General features: G+C 42.4%; 1 protein-coding gene across 3 annotated transcripts in view; it reads right to left on the bottom strand.

The window, feature by feature from the left end:
- Positions 1-19,627, bottom strand: part of LOC139268950 (calcium/calmodulin-dependent protein kinase kinase 2-like) — a 130,197-nt gene that overhangs the window by 40,241 nt on the left and 70,329 nt on the right. For all 3 annotated transcript variants that reach the window (XM_070887833.1, XM_070887834.1, XM_070887835.1), the window contains exons 3-6: positions 3,571-3,618; positions 2,829-2,882; positions 1,900-1,951; positions 660-793 (exon numbers count right to left, since the gene is read on the bottom strand). In XM_070887833.1, coding sequence (XP_070743934.1) covers positions 660-793; positions 1,900-1,951; positions 2,829-2,882; positions 3,571-3,618 — 288 coding nt within the window. The remainder of the gene's footprint in view (positions 1-659; positions 794-1,899; positions 1,952-2,828; positions 2,883-3,570; positions 3,619-19,627) is intronic.

The raw sequence follows: 19,627 nt of genomic DNA, 5'->3' as shown, positions 1-19,627 counted from the left end.
CAAAAAAAAATCTGCATATTTCTGTTATTTCAAATTCTTCTTCTTCATTAACCTCACTAACTCTAGGTCTGAGCTGCAGTAAAATACTCAATTTTTGATTTGACTATAGCTGGAAAAAAAAGTATTTTTGTTTATTTATTGCAAATCTTCGTCAATCTATTTTTGGACAAGCATAAATTCTCACAACAGTGCTAAAAACAGACAAATAACTCATTAGTGCTTGCCAAAATTATACCCCTTTTTACAACTTTTTTTTAAATGAGTGGAAGAATATGGTGTATAGTTGCATATACGGACGATATTCTGCAACCCATCCTCAAACAGTACCCAGAGGCTGATGATAAAGAGTAACTTAACAAGTGTGTTGAAATGTAATAAAAAAAGATTTTTAAATGATTGAAGGGAAACAATAGTGCTTACATAGGCAGGAACATGACAAAGATGGTCCCCAGAAGTGCTCACTTTTTAAAGGAACCATTAATCACTAATGAGGTTTGATTAAAACCTGATACCGCATTTTAAAAGATGATAAGTTATGTTCATATATGCATGGATGCAGATAGAGAATTTGATAACCTAAATTGCCTCCTCCATATATACTCATTTCTATTAGTAATTGTTGAATAGTGGAGAGTGTAAAAGTAAAAATAAAAACCTACTTCAACTAATTTGACAACATTTGGATGATCCAACTTTTTCAAAATGGCAATTTCTTGATACACACTATCCAAAGGCCCTTTAGGCTGTGCAGAGGTTTGTGGAACTGCTTTGGCACCTCGAGGTGGGGGACGACCTAGATAACAGAATAGGATCATTATTTTCTCGGTGGCCACATACTCAAATTGTTTCATCATATGTAATCATTCCTCACAATGTTGTATTACAGCATGAAATAAATGGTAACTTCTAAAAAAAATTATATTTGTTGTTCACCCGAAGAGTACAAATAGCACGCCAGCGGAAAGCATAATATTTTTCCATTCAATAGCAGGAAACTACTTCTGAGGGTTGGAATGGATGAAAATGCCCACATATATTAGTGTGAATCAATAGGTGCAGTTTTGTGATCCAGAACTCCCAGCAGAAGCAGCACTTGCTAGGAGCGCATCTTAAGATATTTCAGGATGCACCCTATGATTTCCCAAATTGCACCCCGCTAGATGCGCATTACTCCTTATGTATCATGCAACCAATCAAAACATTCTCTACTCTTCCTTGAGACTAGAAATCACAGTGTTGAAGAGTTTTGCCAATTTTACAAGATACTTTTTTCTACCTCTTTAGCTTTTCCCAGGCACTTTTCCCCACTGGGAATATCAGTCAGATAACCTGTCCCCAGGTTTTTGCCTCTTCCACTACAACAAAGATTTGCCTTTCTTCCATTTGGGGAAATTCATCCCCACCGTTTGACAAATCCTCAAAATAGCATAGCTGAGATTGAGAACTCTTCTTGTGGGAACCTATGGGAGAATCAGTGTTCTTGCACTCCATGATAGCACACCACACTGATCATTAACCTTATTTGTGAACTGAAAAACTATATTTGTTTTAATCAAGATGTTTAAAATTATGAAGGGAATGGGACAGAGTAGATAGTGACAGATTGTTTCCAGTGGTTGGGGGATTTAGAATGAGATGATGTAGATTAAACACAAGAAATTTAAGGCAGAGAGCAGGAGAAATATTTCCCACAGAGAGTTGTGAGGCTATGGAATAAATTGAAAGAAAGTGAGATAAAGAGATGTGACAAAAGGGTGAGCACATGGAAGAAGAACGAATGCTTATATGGAGAAACTATACCATTATGTACTGGTTGGGCCAAAGGTGCTGTTTTCATATTGTAATTTCAATGATGACTAAAAGATTAGTACATTTTTTTTTAAACTGTAGGATACTTGCGTGGAAATCCAGCTTGTCTTATTAACTTCTTTTTAGAAAGGACTTTCATTGCCTAGCAAGAAAATTTAATTAATATGCGTGAAACTTATTAATTCAGGAAATAATTAAACTTTAGTCTGACAAGACAAGACAAAACCAAGTAAACCTGAATTTCAGAAAGAATTGGAAAAAATGTAGTTATATTTACTGGATCAGACAAACAATTTTATTACATCAAAGAAAATAAGAACAGCAATTAGATTTCAGTTGCACTATTCTGTGTTCAATTGTCCACGTAACCATTTGTGATATGAATTTCTAGTTCAATGTGGAATCTGGTTAACTTTTAGTAAAATCATATTTTGAAAATGTAATCATGCACATTAAAATGCGAAGTGCAGACTGTTAAATAAAAATAACTTCAGCTCGATCAACATTAGACTTTGTAGGATTGGAATATTTAGGCCCACAGTTATGAGTATTTCTGAATAAGCCTATAAACATTACTATAGCTTTATTTAATATCGCCATACAAGAACATAGATACCCCAAATCATCAAACATAAGTAGAACACTTAATTGAAATAAAATCAGACTGCAAGTTATATTTGCAATACAGGGTACTATACCATAATAGAGAGCTGCTAAATTCAGTAGTCAATAAAAAGTAATGTTTCATAGTTCTGCACACAATTCAATGATAGTTTGAGATTAATTAATGAATGCTTAGTGCTGGAGCTGAACAGTAGTTTTACAGGCCAGAACTGTTTTTCAGGGTCTGTACGCTAATTTTAAATTGCTCTTATTTTTTTTTAATGAGAACTGAATTTACATTTTTTTTGCTTAGATTATTTGCATCAACATAAAAATATGAACAATTTAACAGGAAAGATCAAATTCTTGGTTTAGAACACACGATAGGAGGAATGTTTGATTTATTCAGCACGTACATAGTAGGTGTTATCATCTTCATTGTATGCCAGTTTGACAACTCCATAGGAACCCTGCACAAAAACAACATAAATACTTTAAGATAATTATGCGGCACAGTTCACCAATTAGAACCATACTGTGGATGTCCAAATGCTTCACAAAGCATGTGTAAAATTAATTCACTGCCAGCAAGTGAGGGTGCTTTTGGAAACAGGAGTTGATGTAACATTAGTACAACATTAGAATTAATTGATGTCTGCTGCATAAATTATTCAACACACAGATATTAAAATTCACAAATGCTGCAACTATTAACAAATACGAGCACAGATCTAATGTCATATTTCCTAAATTAAAGTAGCTCAGCAGTCCGCCAGTCACAGGGTAGTGCACGCCACCCCCGCAGTCCATGAAAGTGCCTATTCCAGCTGCATCACCATAGAGAGGGTTCATGCAGAGTCTGGATAGGAGGGAGGGAGCGCTATCGTTGGTTACTCCATTTGCAAATACATTTATATTTTATCTCGTAAAGCTTTCCTAGAAATGGGGAGGGGGGAAATGTATATTTGGACATACTATCTAAACTTTTTTTTCTATCACAGATTATCAGCAAAAAATATTTACTTCGCATTTCTAATATTTAACAACATAGAGCTGCAAAGACAAAAGCATGATTAAAAGTACTAAAGAACAATTTTTCAATGTAAAAATGTTTTGTTAATTATTTTGAACAAACACAACCATTTTGTTGATGCTCACCTTTCCAATTTCATCCTTTAACTTGTACTGGTTTAACTGCACACAATCCTATTTGTGAAAGAATACAAGTAAGCAAAATCATTATCAGAACAGTGCCTCACAGAGCCTCAGATGTGGCCAATGAATCATACCTCAGTGGCTTTTAATTTGCAAATTCATGGGTGCATCAATCTTATCTCAAGCTAGCATTCTCACTCATTCTACAGTGGACTTGTTCCTTAACTTGCAAAAAATTTAAAGCATTGAATAAGATCATCTTAAATAATCAGAGGGAACATCTTGTTTTTGTATACACAAAAAATATTGAAATAAAAAATTATATACAGTGGGAAGCTGTTAATCCAACAAAAGTTCGACTTCTGAGGATGCTCAGAGTACAATTATTTAATTAGTTATCATATCAATTACCATGCTGAAATAACAACTTGTATTTATAGAGCATCTTTAACATAGTAAAACATTCCAAGGCACTTCACAGGAATGTTCCAAGACAAAAATTTGACACCAAGTCACATAAGGAGAAATTACAGCAGATGACCAACAGCTTGATCAAAGAGGTAGGTTTTAAGGAGCGTCTTAAAGGAGGAAAAAGAGGTAGAGAGGCGGAGGGGTTTAGGAAGGGAGTTCCAGAGCTTAGGGCCTAGGCAGCTGAAGGCACGTCCCCCGATGGTTGAGCGATTATAATCAGGGATGCTCAAGAGGGCAGAACTTGAGAAGCGCAGATATTTCGGGGGATTGTGAGGCTGAAGGAGATTATGAGCTAGGGAGGGATTGTAAACAAGGATGAGAATTTTGAAATCGAGGAGCCAATGTAGGTCAGCGAGCACAGGGGCGACGGGTGAACAGGACTTGGTATGAGTTAGGACACGGGCAGCCGAGTTTTGGATGACCTCAGGTTTACGTAGAGTAGAATGTGGGAGGCCAGCCAAGAGTGCGTTGGAGTAGTCAAGTTTAGAGGTAACAAAGGCATGGATGAGGATTTCAGCAGCAGATGAGCTGAGGAAGGTGCGGAGACGGGCAATGTTACGGAGGTGGAAATAGGCGGTTTTAGCTATGCCACAGATATGTGGTTGGAAGCTTATTTCAGGGTCAAATATGACACCAAGGTTGCGAACTGTCTGGTTCAGCCTCAGACAGATGCTAGGGAGAGAGATGGAGTCGGTGGCTAGGGAACGGAGTTTGTAATGGGGACCAACGCTTGGTCTTCCCAATATTTAATTGGGGAAAATTTCTGCTCATCCAGTACTGGATGTCGGACGAGCAGTCTGACAATTTAGAAACCGTGGAGGGGTCGAGAGAAGTGGTGGTGAGGCAGAGCTGGGTGTCATCAGTGTACATGTGGAAACTGATGCCATGTTTTTGGATGATGTCGCCAAGGGGCAGCATGTAGATGAGAAATAGGAATGGGCCAAGGATAGATCCTTGGGAGATACCAGAGGTAACGATGCAGGAGTGGGAAGAGAAGCCATTGCAGGTGATTTTCTGGCTACAATTAGATAGATAAGAATGGAACCAGGCGAATGCAGTCCCACCTAGCTGGACAATGGTGGAGAGGCGTTGGAAGAGGATGGAGTGGTCAACCATGTCAAAGGCTGCAGACAGGTTGAGAAGGGTGAGGAGGGATAGTTTACCTTTGTCACAGTCACAAAGGATGTCATTTGTGACTTTGATGAGAGCTGTTTCGGTACTGTGGCGGGGGTGGAAACCGGATTGAAGTGATTCAAACATGGAGTTCCGGGAAAGGTGGGCATAGATTTGGGAGGCGACAACACGTTCAAGGACTTTGGAGAGGAAAGGGTGGTTGGAGAATAGGCGATAACTTGCAAGCACAGTGGGATCGAGGGGTTTTTTTTGAGGAGAGAGGTGATGGTGGCAGATTTGAAGTAGAGGGGGACAGTAAGTACCTCAGGAGAGAGAATCGTTAACAATGTCAGCTAACTTGGCAGCCAGTAAAGAAAGTTGGGAGGTCAGCAGTTTAGTGGAAATAAGGTCAAGGAAGCAGGAAGTGGGTCTCATGGACAAGATGAGCGTGGAGAGGTCATGAGGGGAGATCAGAGAGAAACTGGCGAAAATGCAAGTACAGGGCAAGGGCAGGGGGGAACCTCAGAGGAGGTTTGGCCCAGTGGGCGAGGGAAAGGAAGGGAAGTGGCAGAGGCAACTGATCGGATAGTCTCAATCTTAGATACAAAGAAGTCCATGAGCTTCTCATACTTATTGTTGGAGGGGAGTGTGGTGGAGACAGGGGAGAGGTGTTTAAGCAGATGGTTAGCAGTAGAGAATAGTAGCCGGGGGTTATCTTTGCATTCCAGAATGATCCTGGAATAGTGAGCAGTTTTTGCAGACAAGAGTAGGACCCGATATTGCTTTGCGTGGTCCAGCCAGATCTGACAGTGAATGGCTAAACCAGTTGTCCACCACATCTGTTCAAGTCTGCGTCCCTTGGACTTGAGGGAGCGAAGATGAAGGCCGTACCAGGGGAACGGCCAGGGTGAGAGAGAGTAATGGTTTTAATAGGGACTAGGGCATCAAAGGTGGTGGTGATGTGGTTGAACAGATTGGTTGTAAAAATGTCATAGTGAATGGAGGGCCAGTTCGGATTTCATAAGTGCAGTTGTAAGAGAGTTTGGAGTTTTTTACGGGGGCGGACGCAGAAGGAAGCAGGGTTGGCGGTCAAGGGATGGAAAGGTGATGTGGGTGGAGAGCGATACAAGGAAGTGGTCAGATATGGCCTTATTGACACGGTGGGAATCGCGAGGCCACAAGTGATGGTAAGGTCAAGGGGGTGGCCGTGAATATGGTTTGGGGAGCTCACATGGAGGGAGAGATTAAGGGAGAATAAGAGGGTAGTGAGCTCAGAGGAGAGAGAGCATGATGAGTTGAGATGGAGGTTGAAATCACCGAGGATGAGAAGTCGCTCGGTGCAGATGCTGAGGGAGGAAAGCAGTGAAGATATATCGGTGATAACATTTTTCTCGTCCTTGGGTGGGCAGTAGAGAACGAGAATTTTAAATCAGATGAGAGGGGTGGAATAAGGTGAGATGCTCAAAGGAGGAGAAAGTGCCGGAGGAGTAGGGGGTTAGATCAAGGTGTGATTTGGTGATAAGAGCCATACCGCCACCACGGTGGTCTGGGTGGGGCAAGTGGTGGAAGGTATAGCCAGGCTTGGGGGCTTCATTTAAGGGTAAGGTGCCATCACCCCTCAGCCAAGTTTCCGTCAGGGCCATGATGTCAATGCAATCATCCATGATAAGCTCATGAATGGCAAGGGCCTTGTTCGCAAGCGAACGGACATTCTGCAAGGAGATGCGTAGAGGATCGTTGATGGCTGATCCATTGCTAGCATCCACAGGGTCAACGCTTGGAAGGGTGAGTTGGACGGGGAGGAGAGTGACAAGGTTAGCCCCCCGCAGGGAAGCTGGATGGCAAGGCCGGAGAGAGAGTAGGATGGGACAGTTGTGGTTGCTACTCGTGGGGAGACAGCAACGCTTGCCACGGTGGGCCTTTTGGAGGATGCCAAGAGAGGCACAGAGGGAAGCTGCAGGCTTATCCAAGAGGGAGTCAAGCCTGGGACAGCGGCAGGAGAGTAGGAAGGTCGAAGAGTAATGAAGGATTGGGGTAGGGATTTGGGAGGGCAGAGTATCCGTGAGAGGAGAGATGAAAGGTGGCATAATGACAAGAGAAACCGGTCAGGGAGGGATAGAGAGAAAAGAAAAAGAAAAGAAAAGAATATTTTTTATAGTACAATATTGGAATTAACAATAAACTGTCTGAGTTACTCACTTATCCAATTTTCTTGAATTATTTGGATAAACTACATTCCATTGTATTTTCAATTCAAAGTCTTGCAATTTTAAGAAGCTATTCTAGTATAGGGAAGCTTCACAGCCAAGCGTGATCCTGTCCAAACATTTTCCAGCAGGGATCCACAACCACAAGCAGTAATCCTGGCCAATTAGTCACTAAACCCAACAGGAACAGTAGCCTAGTGGGTATAGTACTGGACTGTCAATCCAGAGGTTGTGATTTCAAATCCCACAATTCAATAAATCTAGTCATTTAAGGGCTAGCACCAGAAAATAACTATGAAAGCTGCCAGATCATTGTAAAAACTGAAACTGGTTTACAAATGTGCTTCAGTGAAGGGAATCTCTCAACGCACCTGGCTTATATGTAATTTCTGTCCCACATTGTGACTAACTCCTCAAGAACTCTGGTTGACTAATGTTGGGAAATAAATAACTGCCGCGCCAGTGTTAGAAGTACAAAAATACTTAAGCAGTTTTGAGTCTATAAAGGCTCTCGAACCAACCTGGTACAGTAGTAGGAGATATGTAGTAAGATGGTGACATCACAACCTCTACCTTTTATATTATAGCATCATTTATGTTCAAAACTGGTTTAACTGTACACAATCTTATCTGTAAAAGAATATAAGTAAACAAAACACTCGCAAGAAATATCTACAATGCGCTAATCCAAACAAGTTAACTAACAGAACTGATATATGGTCCAAAGGTCCATGTTCATGTTGTAGCTGAAATATCCTGGTATTCATCTAAGACACAATAGAGCCACTTAAGACTACAAAATAAATATAGATGACGGCAGCCATTCAGCCCATCTTACTCCATCCATGCAGAAATATTCTACAATTTCTCCCTTTATGACTTTCAATCAATTCTAATCAGGATAAAAAAGGAAATCCGTGTACCAAACTGTCACTGTTGACAGCAGTGTAAAACATTCTGGATAAAGATGCAGGATGCAACTGCCGTCTCTTATATTTCTGATATTGGCATTAGAAAAGGCCATTTGGTCCATCACTGCAAAATTCCATACAAATTGTGGACTGTGCTCAACTGTAACCAACCACAACCTCTAAGCAAATTACAACTCTGAAATTTGTCCTCAACCCTAAAGGTAGTTGAGTGAAACTCCAGCATATCATTTAACTTTATAAGGCATACCATTTAATTCCAACAAGGTGCATTCAATGTCATGGACCCTGGAGCACACAAACCATCATGAGCTGAAGGGTACTGGATCATCTCTCTTGCCCTTTAAACTTTGAGATCTCATTCTAATCCTCTATGATATTGGCCCTGGAAAAGGATATTCTTTTTTTTTTTTAAAAGTGCCCGTCTCTTTCTAAAACGATCTCTGCTTATCTCTCAGAATCTAATTTCTTTAGGCTTCATCTCTCTATCTTTGTTTTCCACTCTCTCATAAATCTCAAACTTTGTCTCTTAATTTTTTATTTGCTGATTAAGAAATCTCCTGAGATATGGGAGATCAATGCTTGTGTCACCAAGCAAGACACACTATGTGAAGGGCTGCCATGTCCCGTCTCATGCCACCTCACATGGCACTTCAAGAGTACGCCACATTTTATAGAGGCTAACATATTTTTTTGATTGTGTATTCCATTTGTCATTTTACATTAAAGTATATTAATCACAGAACTTTTAAATTATCGCAACCCTTCTTTATCTCATGAAACTCCCTCTCAGCTTGCTACTAGATCCAAAATACCACACAAAATATACTATAATTATGCTATGATGTCATAATGAAAAAGATACATTGACAGGTAACTTAGCAAACTCCATTCAACATTACAACTTATCGAGAAACTCAAGAAAATGAGCAAAGCAAATTCTGACTCATAGCTGTGCACCTCAGATCCACGGAGCAATGAGCTCACTCAGCTACAATAATGACACATTTTAAATAGATTTTTGAAACTTTTTAGTAAAAGACTGAATCAAAATAGTATTAACTTCTTTTTATAGGGATCTATTTCCCAGACATGCTATTTAGTGCAAAAATAATAGGCCATCAAAGTACGCCATCATACCATAATGTGCTAAATCCCGAACTTGCAATCTGTCAAGTTATAGCTTGAAAGATTATCCACTCTACCTTGGAAATCCCAATTACTGGTGTAGAGTTGGGCTAATTGCCCTCCAACGGCCCAACAATTTACATATGAAAATTTTACGGCTGATGCATATAGGTCCTGAACCCATTTGTATCAGCGCAAGGGGATTAGATAAAGACAATTGCGCATTCTATTAGCTCTGGAATGTGATGTAATGAATTGTAAAACTGTCTGAAACACATCCAATGATTAATGTACAGATTTTTCAGATCTTTGTTTAGGCTCAATTGTATTTATGTTTGTATCTTCTGTCCATGTTAATACTGTCAGATATTTTCACTTCTTATAAATGTATTTTATATGAAATTTCACAGAGCTTGAACGATTTATCAGAACTCTAATTCCTAATTAAGAAATAATTTTCATAATCCTTTTAAGTGTGTGTGTGAGAGAGAGAGAGGGAGAGAGAGAGAGAAAGAGAGAGCGAGAGAGATCATTTTGGAACTATTATTCTCCAAGGCCCAGAAATTTGCCACTGTAACAATCGATTTAGCTCCATTTTTTCGAGCCAAAAGGTTTTTTTTGGAGCTAAATACATTTAAGGTGATTTTGCTAGTTTCGCCAGAGGTATAACGCCGTTGTTAAAAAATAAGGCCTGTTTTTTTTTAAGGACCGTTTTTGTGATGTCACTCAGGGTCAAATCCAACGATAAAGCCGTTTTTGCGAGTTTCCCCAATAAGGATATTTCAGCCTAAAAAAACGTCCGTTAATCGGAAATAATGCCAAAAAGTTGAGCTATTTTTCAATATGGAAAGTCTGGCCCCTAGTCCTTATAATTATTCTGAACATACATCCAATTGCAGATAATTCTGTAAAAATATAACGTTGGGTGAAATGCAATATAAAGAACGTTACCAGTGTTGGAGGTAGACACTTTCTCTATGGTGTACTAATTGGAGCACCAGGCCCACATGATCCCAGATACACGTCCGCACACGCTGCTCCCCTGGGAAATGTGGGCCATTACGCTGCTTTCGAGTACGCAGCGTCAGAGAGCAAGTTCACGAAGGAAGACCCCCATCAAGTAAGTTCGTATTCTATTCGGATACTGGCGATGTACTCCATAGGCACACCACTGACTGCAAAATCTGCCCCAATTAATTCTTCTCATTTGGTTCCACTTTAGACATTAATTTTGTAGGATGTGGTAAAATGAGGGTTTGGCCCACAATCACCATGTGTTGATCTTGTAATCTAATCTCAACCATTATGGAGAGGGAAAGTTGGAAAATATGAATATTAATTTCCCTCGGTTTTACCCATTCTACTTCATCCTTTCCTAAACATTTTTTGAAGATTCGTTTTTTAAAAAGTTAGTGCACTGACTCCACCTAGTGGCCATTGTATGTGGAGTTGGTTCAATTTCCTGCATCATCCCATTTTTTTTGTCAAGGACCATGTTCAGTCTGAAATGATATGAGATCAACAAATATTTATGAAGAAAGGACTCCACGAGATCCAAGTCTAAGTTGTGCTGAGATACTGCTAGTGGCAGAACTGACTTCAGTGTTCCAGAGTAGAGAAAGGCAAATTAATCCGAGTTCCTGCTCTTGATGGCTAATTAGCGATCCCTGTTAGAAGCACATGTGTTGAGACATCAGGTAAGGGCAGGATCTAGTTTGGCTGTGTCAGCTCCTGCAGTTGAAGAGTCTGCTAAAATTCACTGTCTTGACTCACACAGTAAGAAGAGCCTATGGAATCATGACATGAAGAATATGTGCTTTCTGGAGGGAGAGGGGGAGAAAGGGAAACATAGAAACATAATAAATAGGTGCAGGAATAGGTTATTAGGCCCTTGAGCTTGCACCATTATTCAATAAGATCATGGCTGATCATTCCCTCAGTACCTCTTTCCTGCTTTCTCTCCATACCCCTTGATCCCCCGAGCCATAAGGGCCATATCTAACTCCCTCTTGAATATATGCAATGAACTGGCATCAACAACTCTCTGCGGTAGGGAATTCCACAGGTTAACCACTCTCTGAGTGAAGAAGATTCTCCTCATCTCAGTCCTAAATGGCCTACCCCTTATCCTAAGACTGTGTCCTTGTCATCGGGAACATTCTTCCCGCATCTAACCTGACCAGTCACGTCAGAATCTTATACGTTTCTATGAGATCCTCTCTCATCCTTTTAAACTCCAGTGAATAAAGGTCCAGTTGATCCAGTCTCTCCTTATAGGTCAGTCCCACCATCCCGGGAATCAGTCTGGTGAACCTTCGCTGCACTCCCTCAATAGCAAGAATGTCCTTCCTCAGATTAGGAGTCCAAAACGGAACACAATATTCCAGGTGAGGCCTCACCAAGACCCTGTACAACTGCAGTAAGACCTCCCTGCTCCCTATACTCAAATCCCCTAGCTATGAAGGCCAACATGCCATTTGCCTTCTTCACCGCCTACTGTACCTGCATGCCAACTTTCAATGACTGATGAACCATGACACTCAGGTCTCGTTGCACCTCCCCTTTTCCTAATCTGCCGCCATTCAGATGATATTCTGCCTTCTTGTTTTTGCCCCCAAAGTGGATAACCTCACATTTATCCACATTATACTGCATCTGCCATGTATTTACCCACTCGCCTAACCTGTCCAAGTCACCCTGCAGCCTCTTAGCGTCCTCCTCACAGCTCACAGCGCCATCCAGTTTAGTATCATCAGCAAACTTGGAGATATTACACTCAATTCCATCATCGAAATCATCAACATATATTGTAAAGAGCTGGGGTCCCAGCATTGAGCCCTGCAGCACGCCACTAGTCACTGCCTGCCATTCTGAAAAGGACCTGTCTATCCCGACTCTCTGCTTCCTATCTGCCAACCAGTTCTCTATCCACGTCAGTACATTACCCCCAATACCATGTGCTTTGATTTTGCACACTAATCTCTTGTGTGAGACCTTATCAAAAGCCTTTTGAAAGTCCAAATACACCACATCCACCGATTCTCCCTTGTCCACTCTGCTAGTTACATCCTCAAAAAATTCCAGAAGATTTGTCAAGCATGATTTCCCTTTCATAAATCCATGCCGACTTGGACCGATCCTATCACTGTTTTCCAAATGCGCTGCTATTTCATCCTTAATGATTGATTCCAACATTTTCCCCACGACTGATGTCAGGCTAACTGGTCTATAATTACCCGCTTTCTCTCTCCCTTCTTTTTTAAAAAGTGGTGTTACATTAGCAACCCTCCTGTCCATAGGAACTGATCCTGAGTCGATAGACTGCTGGAAAATTATCACCAATGCATCCAGTATTTCTAGGGCCACTTCCTTGAGTACTCTGGGATGTAGACTATCAGGCCCTGGGGATTTATCGGCCTTCAATCCCATCAATTTCCCTAACACAATTTCCTGCCGAATAAGGATATCCTTCAGTTCCTCCTTCTCACTGGACCCTCGGTCCCCTAGTACATCCGGAAGGTTATTTGTGTCTTCCTTTGTGATCCGAGATGAATGTCTCCCTGCCCTTTTTTGGTAGCACTACGCGGTTACCCCACAACAGGCAGTCTGCCTGAATGGAAAGCTCGTCCTTTCGCCACTGGAACGGCTTGATTGGCTCTTGCATTTCAACGGGGATGCTGGCCCAGCTGCTATGCAGTACACAGTTTTTTACTAGGGACAGCAGAGGATCTTGGCTGGTCCAAGTCCTAATCTGGCGGGCTGTGACAGGTGATTTATCATTTTCAAATGCTTCCATGACCATCAACAAGTCTGCGGGCTGCGCCACCATCAACTGAGAGCATCCGCACAGTTCTCGTTTTTTGGCCTGTGGCGGATGGTATAGTTATACGCTGATAGCGCGAGTGCCCACCTTTGTATGCGGGCTGAGAAGTAGGTATTTATCCCCTTGCTTTCAGCGAACAGGGATGTGAGAGGCTTGTGATCGGTTTCCAGCTCAAATTTGAGGCCAAACAGGTACTGATGCATTTTCTTTACCCCGAACACACACGCTAATACCTCTTTCTCAATCATGCTGTAGGCCCTCTCGGCCTCAGACAAGCTCCTGGAAGGATAGCTGACAGGTTGCAACTTCCCCGCAATGTTAGCTTGTTGTAATACACACCCAACTCCGTACGACGATGCGTCACATGCAGGCATAAGTCTTTTACACGGGTTATACAATACAAGCAGCTTGTTGGAGCATAAAATGTTTCTGGCTTTCTCAAAAGCAATTACTTGTTTTTTTTCCCCATACCCAGTTCTCACCTTTGTGCAATAAAAGGGTGCTTAACCCCGGTAGGAAGTTACCAAAATAGTTGAGGAGTCCCAGGAACGACCGCAGCTCTGTGACGTTCTGTGGCCTGGGCGTGTTCCTGATAGCCTCTGTCTTGGCGTCTGTGAGCCGAATGCCATCCGCCGCGATCTTTCTCCCCAAAAACTCCACTTCTGTTGCCATGAAGACGCATTTCGACCTCTTCAGCCGCAGCCCTACGCGATCCAGTCGCTGGAGGACCTCCTCCAGGTTTTGTAGGTGCTCGACGGTGTCCCAACCCGTGATCAAGATGTCGTCCTGAAAGATCACCGTGTGTGGTACCGACTTGAGTAGGCTCTCCATGTTTCTCTGGAAGATCACTGCAGCCGACCGAATTCCAAATTGGCAGCTGTTGTAGATGAACAGGCCCTTATGCGCGTTGATGCAGGTGAGGCCCTTCGAAGACTCCTCCAGCTCCTGCGTCATGTAGGCCAAAGTCAGGTCGAGCTTGGTGAACGTCTTGCCTCCTGCCAGCATCGCAAATAGGTCGTCTGCCTTAGGTAGCGGGTATTGGTCCTGTAGCGAGAAACGATTAATAGTTACTTTATAATCGCCGCAAATCCTGACCGTGCCATCACTTTTGAGTACTGGAACAATCGGCCTGGCCCACTCGCTGAATTCCACTGGGGAGATGGTGCCCTCGCGTTGCAGCCTGTCCAGCTCAATTTCCACACTCTCCCTCATCATGTGAGGTACCATTCGCGCCTTGTGGTGAATGGGTCGTGCCTCTGGGACCAAGTGGATCCGCACCTTCGCCCCGGAAAAGTTTCCAATGCTTGGCTCAAAAAGGGAAGGAAATTTGTTCCGAACCTGGGTACATAAGGCCTCATCAACGTGTGATAGCACTCGGATGTCATCCCAGTTCCAGCGGATTTTGCCCAGCCAGCTCCTTCCAAGCAGTGCAGGGCCATCGCCCGGGACAATCCGGAGTGGCAGTTCGTGCACCATGCCCTCGTAGGTGACCTTGGCCATGGCACTGCCCAGGACAGTGATAAGCTCTTTGGTGTACGTTCTCAGTTTCGTGTGGATGGGGCTCAGGGCTGGTCTGAATGCCTTGTTGCATCCACACATATTTTTACTCATGATGGATTGGTTAGCGCCAGTGTCCAGTTCCATGGGTAAGCCATTCAATTTTACGTTTAGCATTATAGGTGGACATTTCGTCGAAAATGTGTGCACCCCGTGTACTTCAGCATCTGCCTCCTCTCTCTGAGGCTCGAAATTGCTTTGATCCACCATGGACCGATCTTCCTCTGCCACGTGGTGGTTAGCAGGTTTTGCAGAGCTTGCAGCTCATTTGCAAGCTCATTGGAGGTGCCCCATTGTTCCACAGCTCTTGAAAACATACCCTTTGAAGCGGCATGAATAGGCTGAATGGAAGCCTCCACAACGCCAACAAGGTGTGGTATGCCTTGCATTCATCCTTTGTTGGAGACTCAGTCATCTGGGTCACTGGAGGCCTGCTGGCTGTTGCAGACTCGTGGGTTCTGCCCTGTACATTTCTGCTTGCAATCACAGTTCCAGTTAATTTATAAACATTGCTAGCACTTGTGTGCTGAGAGATTTGTTTGGTGTTATCAGTGGTGGACATAAAGGCCTGTGCTATCGCAATGGCCTTACTGAGGGTCGGTGTCTCTACAGTCAAAAGTTTTCGTAGGATGGTCTCGTGGCCAATGCCCAGTACAAAAAAGTCTCTGAGCATTTGCTCCAGGTAGCCATCAAACTCACATTGTCCTGCAAGTTGCCTTAGCTCGGTGACGTAGCTCGCCACTTCCTGACCTTCAGATCGCTGGCACGTGTAGAACCGATACCTCGCCCCGAACCAGTGTACACAGCTCCTCATACAACTTATCTGTGGGTTTCACTGAAGCCAGAAGATTCTTCATGAGGCTGTAGGTCGGTGCCCCGCAGGCCGTGAGGAGGACCGCTCTCCTTTTTGCAGCGCTTCCTTCTCCGTCCAGCTCGTTGGCTACAAAGTACTGGCCTAGCCGTTCGACATAGGCTTCCCAGTCCTCACCCTCCGAGAACTTCTCCAGGATGCCCACAGTTTGCTGCATCTTTGCGTTGGATTCGTATACTCGTCGCCAGTTATTGTGTTCCTAACACAGATGAGGCTGCTCACAGGGAGATTAAAGTAACAGTGACCTCAGTCTTTAATAAGACACTCCAGAGTGAGGAAGAGGCCTTAGGGCCCGGCTTATATACAGTGGTCCCAAGGGATGCTGGGATCCCTGGTAGCGGAACATTGGAGTGCATGATTTACAGATACACAACAGTAATGATGTTGAATGTCAAGAGGCGGTGGTTAGACTCTCACTTGTTGTAAATAGTCATTGCCTGGCACTTGTGTGGTGCGAATATTAATTGCCACTTATCAGCCCAAGCCTGAATATCATCCAGGTCTTGCTGCATGTGGACATGTACTGCTTCATTATCTGAGGAGTTGCAAATGGAACTGAACACTGTGCAATCATCACCAAACATTCCCACTTCTGACCTTATGATGGCGGGATGGTCATTGATGAAACAGCTGTAGATGATTAGGCCTAGGACACAGCCCTGAGGAACTCCTGCAGCAATGTCCTGGGGCTGAGATGATTGACCTCCAACAACCATAACCATCTTCCTTTATGTTATGCCTTCTTTATGAGAACGTTAATCTCACTGTGGCTAGCTTAATAAATGCATCAGACTAGTTGAAATCAAAGGATTACAACTAAGAGGTTTATAAAAATCTTCAGAAAATGTTTTCACAGAATCTCCACTACAGAAGGCCCATCATGCTTGTGTTAAGCTTCCCTATTGGATCCATCTAATTTAATCCCATTTCCCTGCACTTGCCCCATATGCTTCAATATTTTTATTATTTTATTCCCTCTTAAATGTTGTGATTAACTCAGTTTTAATAACTTCTTGTACTAAAACAATATAGATCCTATTAATCACCACTCTAAGGGCTCAATTTTCCCCAGTAATTTGCGCCTTTTTTTTGAGCAGGCTGCTTTTTCTGGCCTAACTTAAAAATCCGCAGTTTCCCCAATCAATTTGCACCAGCGTAACTCATTTAGTTTTTTTTTTCATCCAAAGGGGGCGTAACCTGCCACCTGCGCCAATTCTGGCCATTTAGTGAATTTTGGCCAGCAGATAGTTACTCCATTTCTGCTTAGGCCAGCGTATGTGGCCTCTCGAGAAAAACCTTGCGGAGAGTTAAAGAAATCGGCACAGGTAAGTAAATTGGAGGCCATTTGGCCTGGGCTAGGAGCAGGAAGTGGAGCAGACCCGGACCGGCAGTCACTCGGGACCGGTGAGGCTCGGCGGGGCAGGGAGCAAACTGACCGGCACTCACTCGGGACCACAGCGGACTGGGGAGGCACCTCACTCGGGGCCATAGCAGACCAGGAAGGCACCTCACTCGGGGACCGGAGAGGGTCGGAGACAGTCGATCTGAAGGCTTGGTGCCCGGGGAGGGGGAGGGTGGAGGGAGAGAGAGGTCACAAGACTCAGGGGGAGGGGGGTGTGGGGGAGAGAGAGGAGAGGACTCTACTGCGCATGCTCAGCCATTTCAGCGACGTCAAAAACGAGTTTTTTTTCCCGCGCATGCGTAGAAGGCCTAGCTGCGTTTTTCGGCGCAGACCGCAGGCTCCACCCCCCGAGGCGACTGGCCACGCTGTGCGGGTCAGGATTACAGCAGAAACATTGGAGAAAGTTTGGACATGTTTTTCTGGTGCATTTCTGGACCTAAATAAGCGGCACAACTCTGGCAATACGCCAGAAAACGGACTTGGGCAAAATTGAGTCCCAAGTTTCTAGCACTAATCTTGCATTTATGCTCCTTTTATTAATTGTTCAGACAAGTGGAAATAATCTTTCACAATTTATTCTCTTAAACATTGTCATCATTTTGAGCACCATCTAGTTCCCTCATTACCTTTCCTGCTCCAGTAAATATGGCCTTCATTGTTTTCTTACGTCTATCAATTATATCCTCTCATCTCTCGTATCATTGTGCTGAACCTACATTTTACCTTTTCCACGATTCCAATATTCTTCCTATCGGGTGCTCAAAACTTCATGTAATACTGTAACGGCATCCTAACCAATGTCTTAGAGATTTATGTCACCTTTTTGCTTTTATTTTCAAAGCCATTAAATATAAAACTCATAATCCCATTTTCCCTTTTTGTTACCTTTTCCACCTACAATCCTGCTGTGTGTCTGTACCACTAGATCTTTCTGCTGCTCCACTATACTGAGAATTTTACTGTTAGGCTTTATTTTCATTTTGTGTTTCCTCCCTACCCAACCCACCCACAAGATGTACAACATCACATTTGCCTACATTTGGTATAAATTTACCTTTAATTATCTATGTTCTCCTGTACCATCTGCATTCTTCTTTACATTTTGCCATGTTCCCAATTAGTATAAGCATATTTTGATATAATTCTTTGCCCACATATAGATCATTTATTTGTATAAAGAAAGACTTTTCTTTTTTGTATGAAAAACAAGATAGGATTCAACATTGCTCCTTATGGCATGCTGCTGACTACACCTTGCTAACAATCACTCTTTCCTAATCTCTGCTTGCTATCAGCCATTCCTCTAACCAGGTAGCCACTTTACCTTTAATACCATGGGCCTTAACCGTCGCAACAACTCGTATGGAGTACTTTATCAAAAGTTTTATATTTTGAAACTGGTTCTGTACAAAAAAAAAGCCTGTTGCAGTCCTGCATTTTTACATACTTTTTCTGCGCCAATAAGGTTTTCAGTTAGGAATTCTGTATCACAGTATAAACTTAAAGGGAGAATTTAAAAATTGCCTTTCTCAATAAGAAAAAACACAAGCTTTTAAAACCTGGAATTTATAATATTTGAAGCAAAGTATGTGTAGCCATATAAGGGCCTGTTCAGTGATAGTGGTGCGACTTACAAACATGATATCAATATGAAGCAGCTATCTGATGTTTTTTTTGTGAGAGACAATTTTTTCCTTAAAAAGGAACTAATCCAAAGTGATGGGATTAATCCTTTAATGACATGACTAATTTTTTCCAGTAAATTTTTTAAATCATTTTCTTATTCCTGGAGCCACAACAAAAGTTGCTCAGTTAGGCTCCAGACCTGATGTAACATTGCCCACCTGCTAAGAATTCTGGATACAATGTAACTGAAGATTGCTGCTTCCTGGGTAAAGTCCACCCTATTACACCATTCTCATTGCAGTAATAAGAATGAGAATGAGGTCAGAAATCTCACAATCCTAGTGATAGAACCTTCCCATAGGAGAGGGTAAGGAAAGAAAAACCATGAGAAAACATTGTAAGATTAAAAAAATTAAAATAAATCAATAAAATCTAAAAGATAACATTAAAAAGAAACAGAACATCTGAACATACAATGAAATATGATGAAAAACAGAAAAGGAATTAGCAAAAGTGTCAAAAATAGATGAAGACTTCAAAGAAAAACAGCGAACTGTATAGAATTAAGAACTCAGTATACATGAAAGAAATGAAAATGGCAGAAAATACAGACATTAGGAACATAGGAACAGGAGCAGGTCATTCAGACCGTCGAGCCTATTCTGCCATTCAATTAGATCACGGCTGATCTGTACTTCAACTCCATTTGCCCACCTTTGGTCAATATTCCTCGATACCCTTACCTAATAAAAATTTGTCGATCTCAGTCTTGTAAATTTCAACTGATCCAGAATCCACAGTGCTTTTGGGGAGAGAATCCACATTTCCACTACCCTATGTGTGTAAAAGCGCTTCTGATTTCACTCCTGAACGGCCTAGTGTTAACTTTAAGATTGTGCTCGCTTGTTCTGGAAACCCTCACCAGAGGAAAAT

This window comes from Pristiophorus japonicus, chromosome 8 (assembly GCF_044704955.1).
Source record: "Pristiophorus japonicus isolate sPriJap1 chromosome 8, sPriJap1.hap1, whole genome shotgun sequence".
Classification (NCBI taxonomy): Eukaryota; Metazoa; Chordata; class Chondrichthyes; family Pristiophoridae; genus Pristiophorus; species Pristiophorus japonicus.
This window is presented reverse-complemented; position numbering and strand designations above follow the sequence as displayed.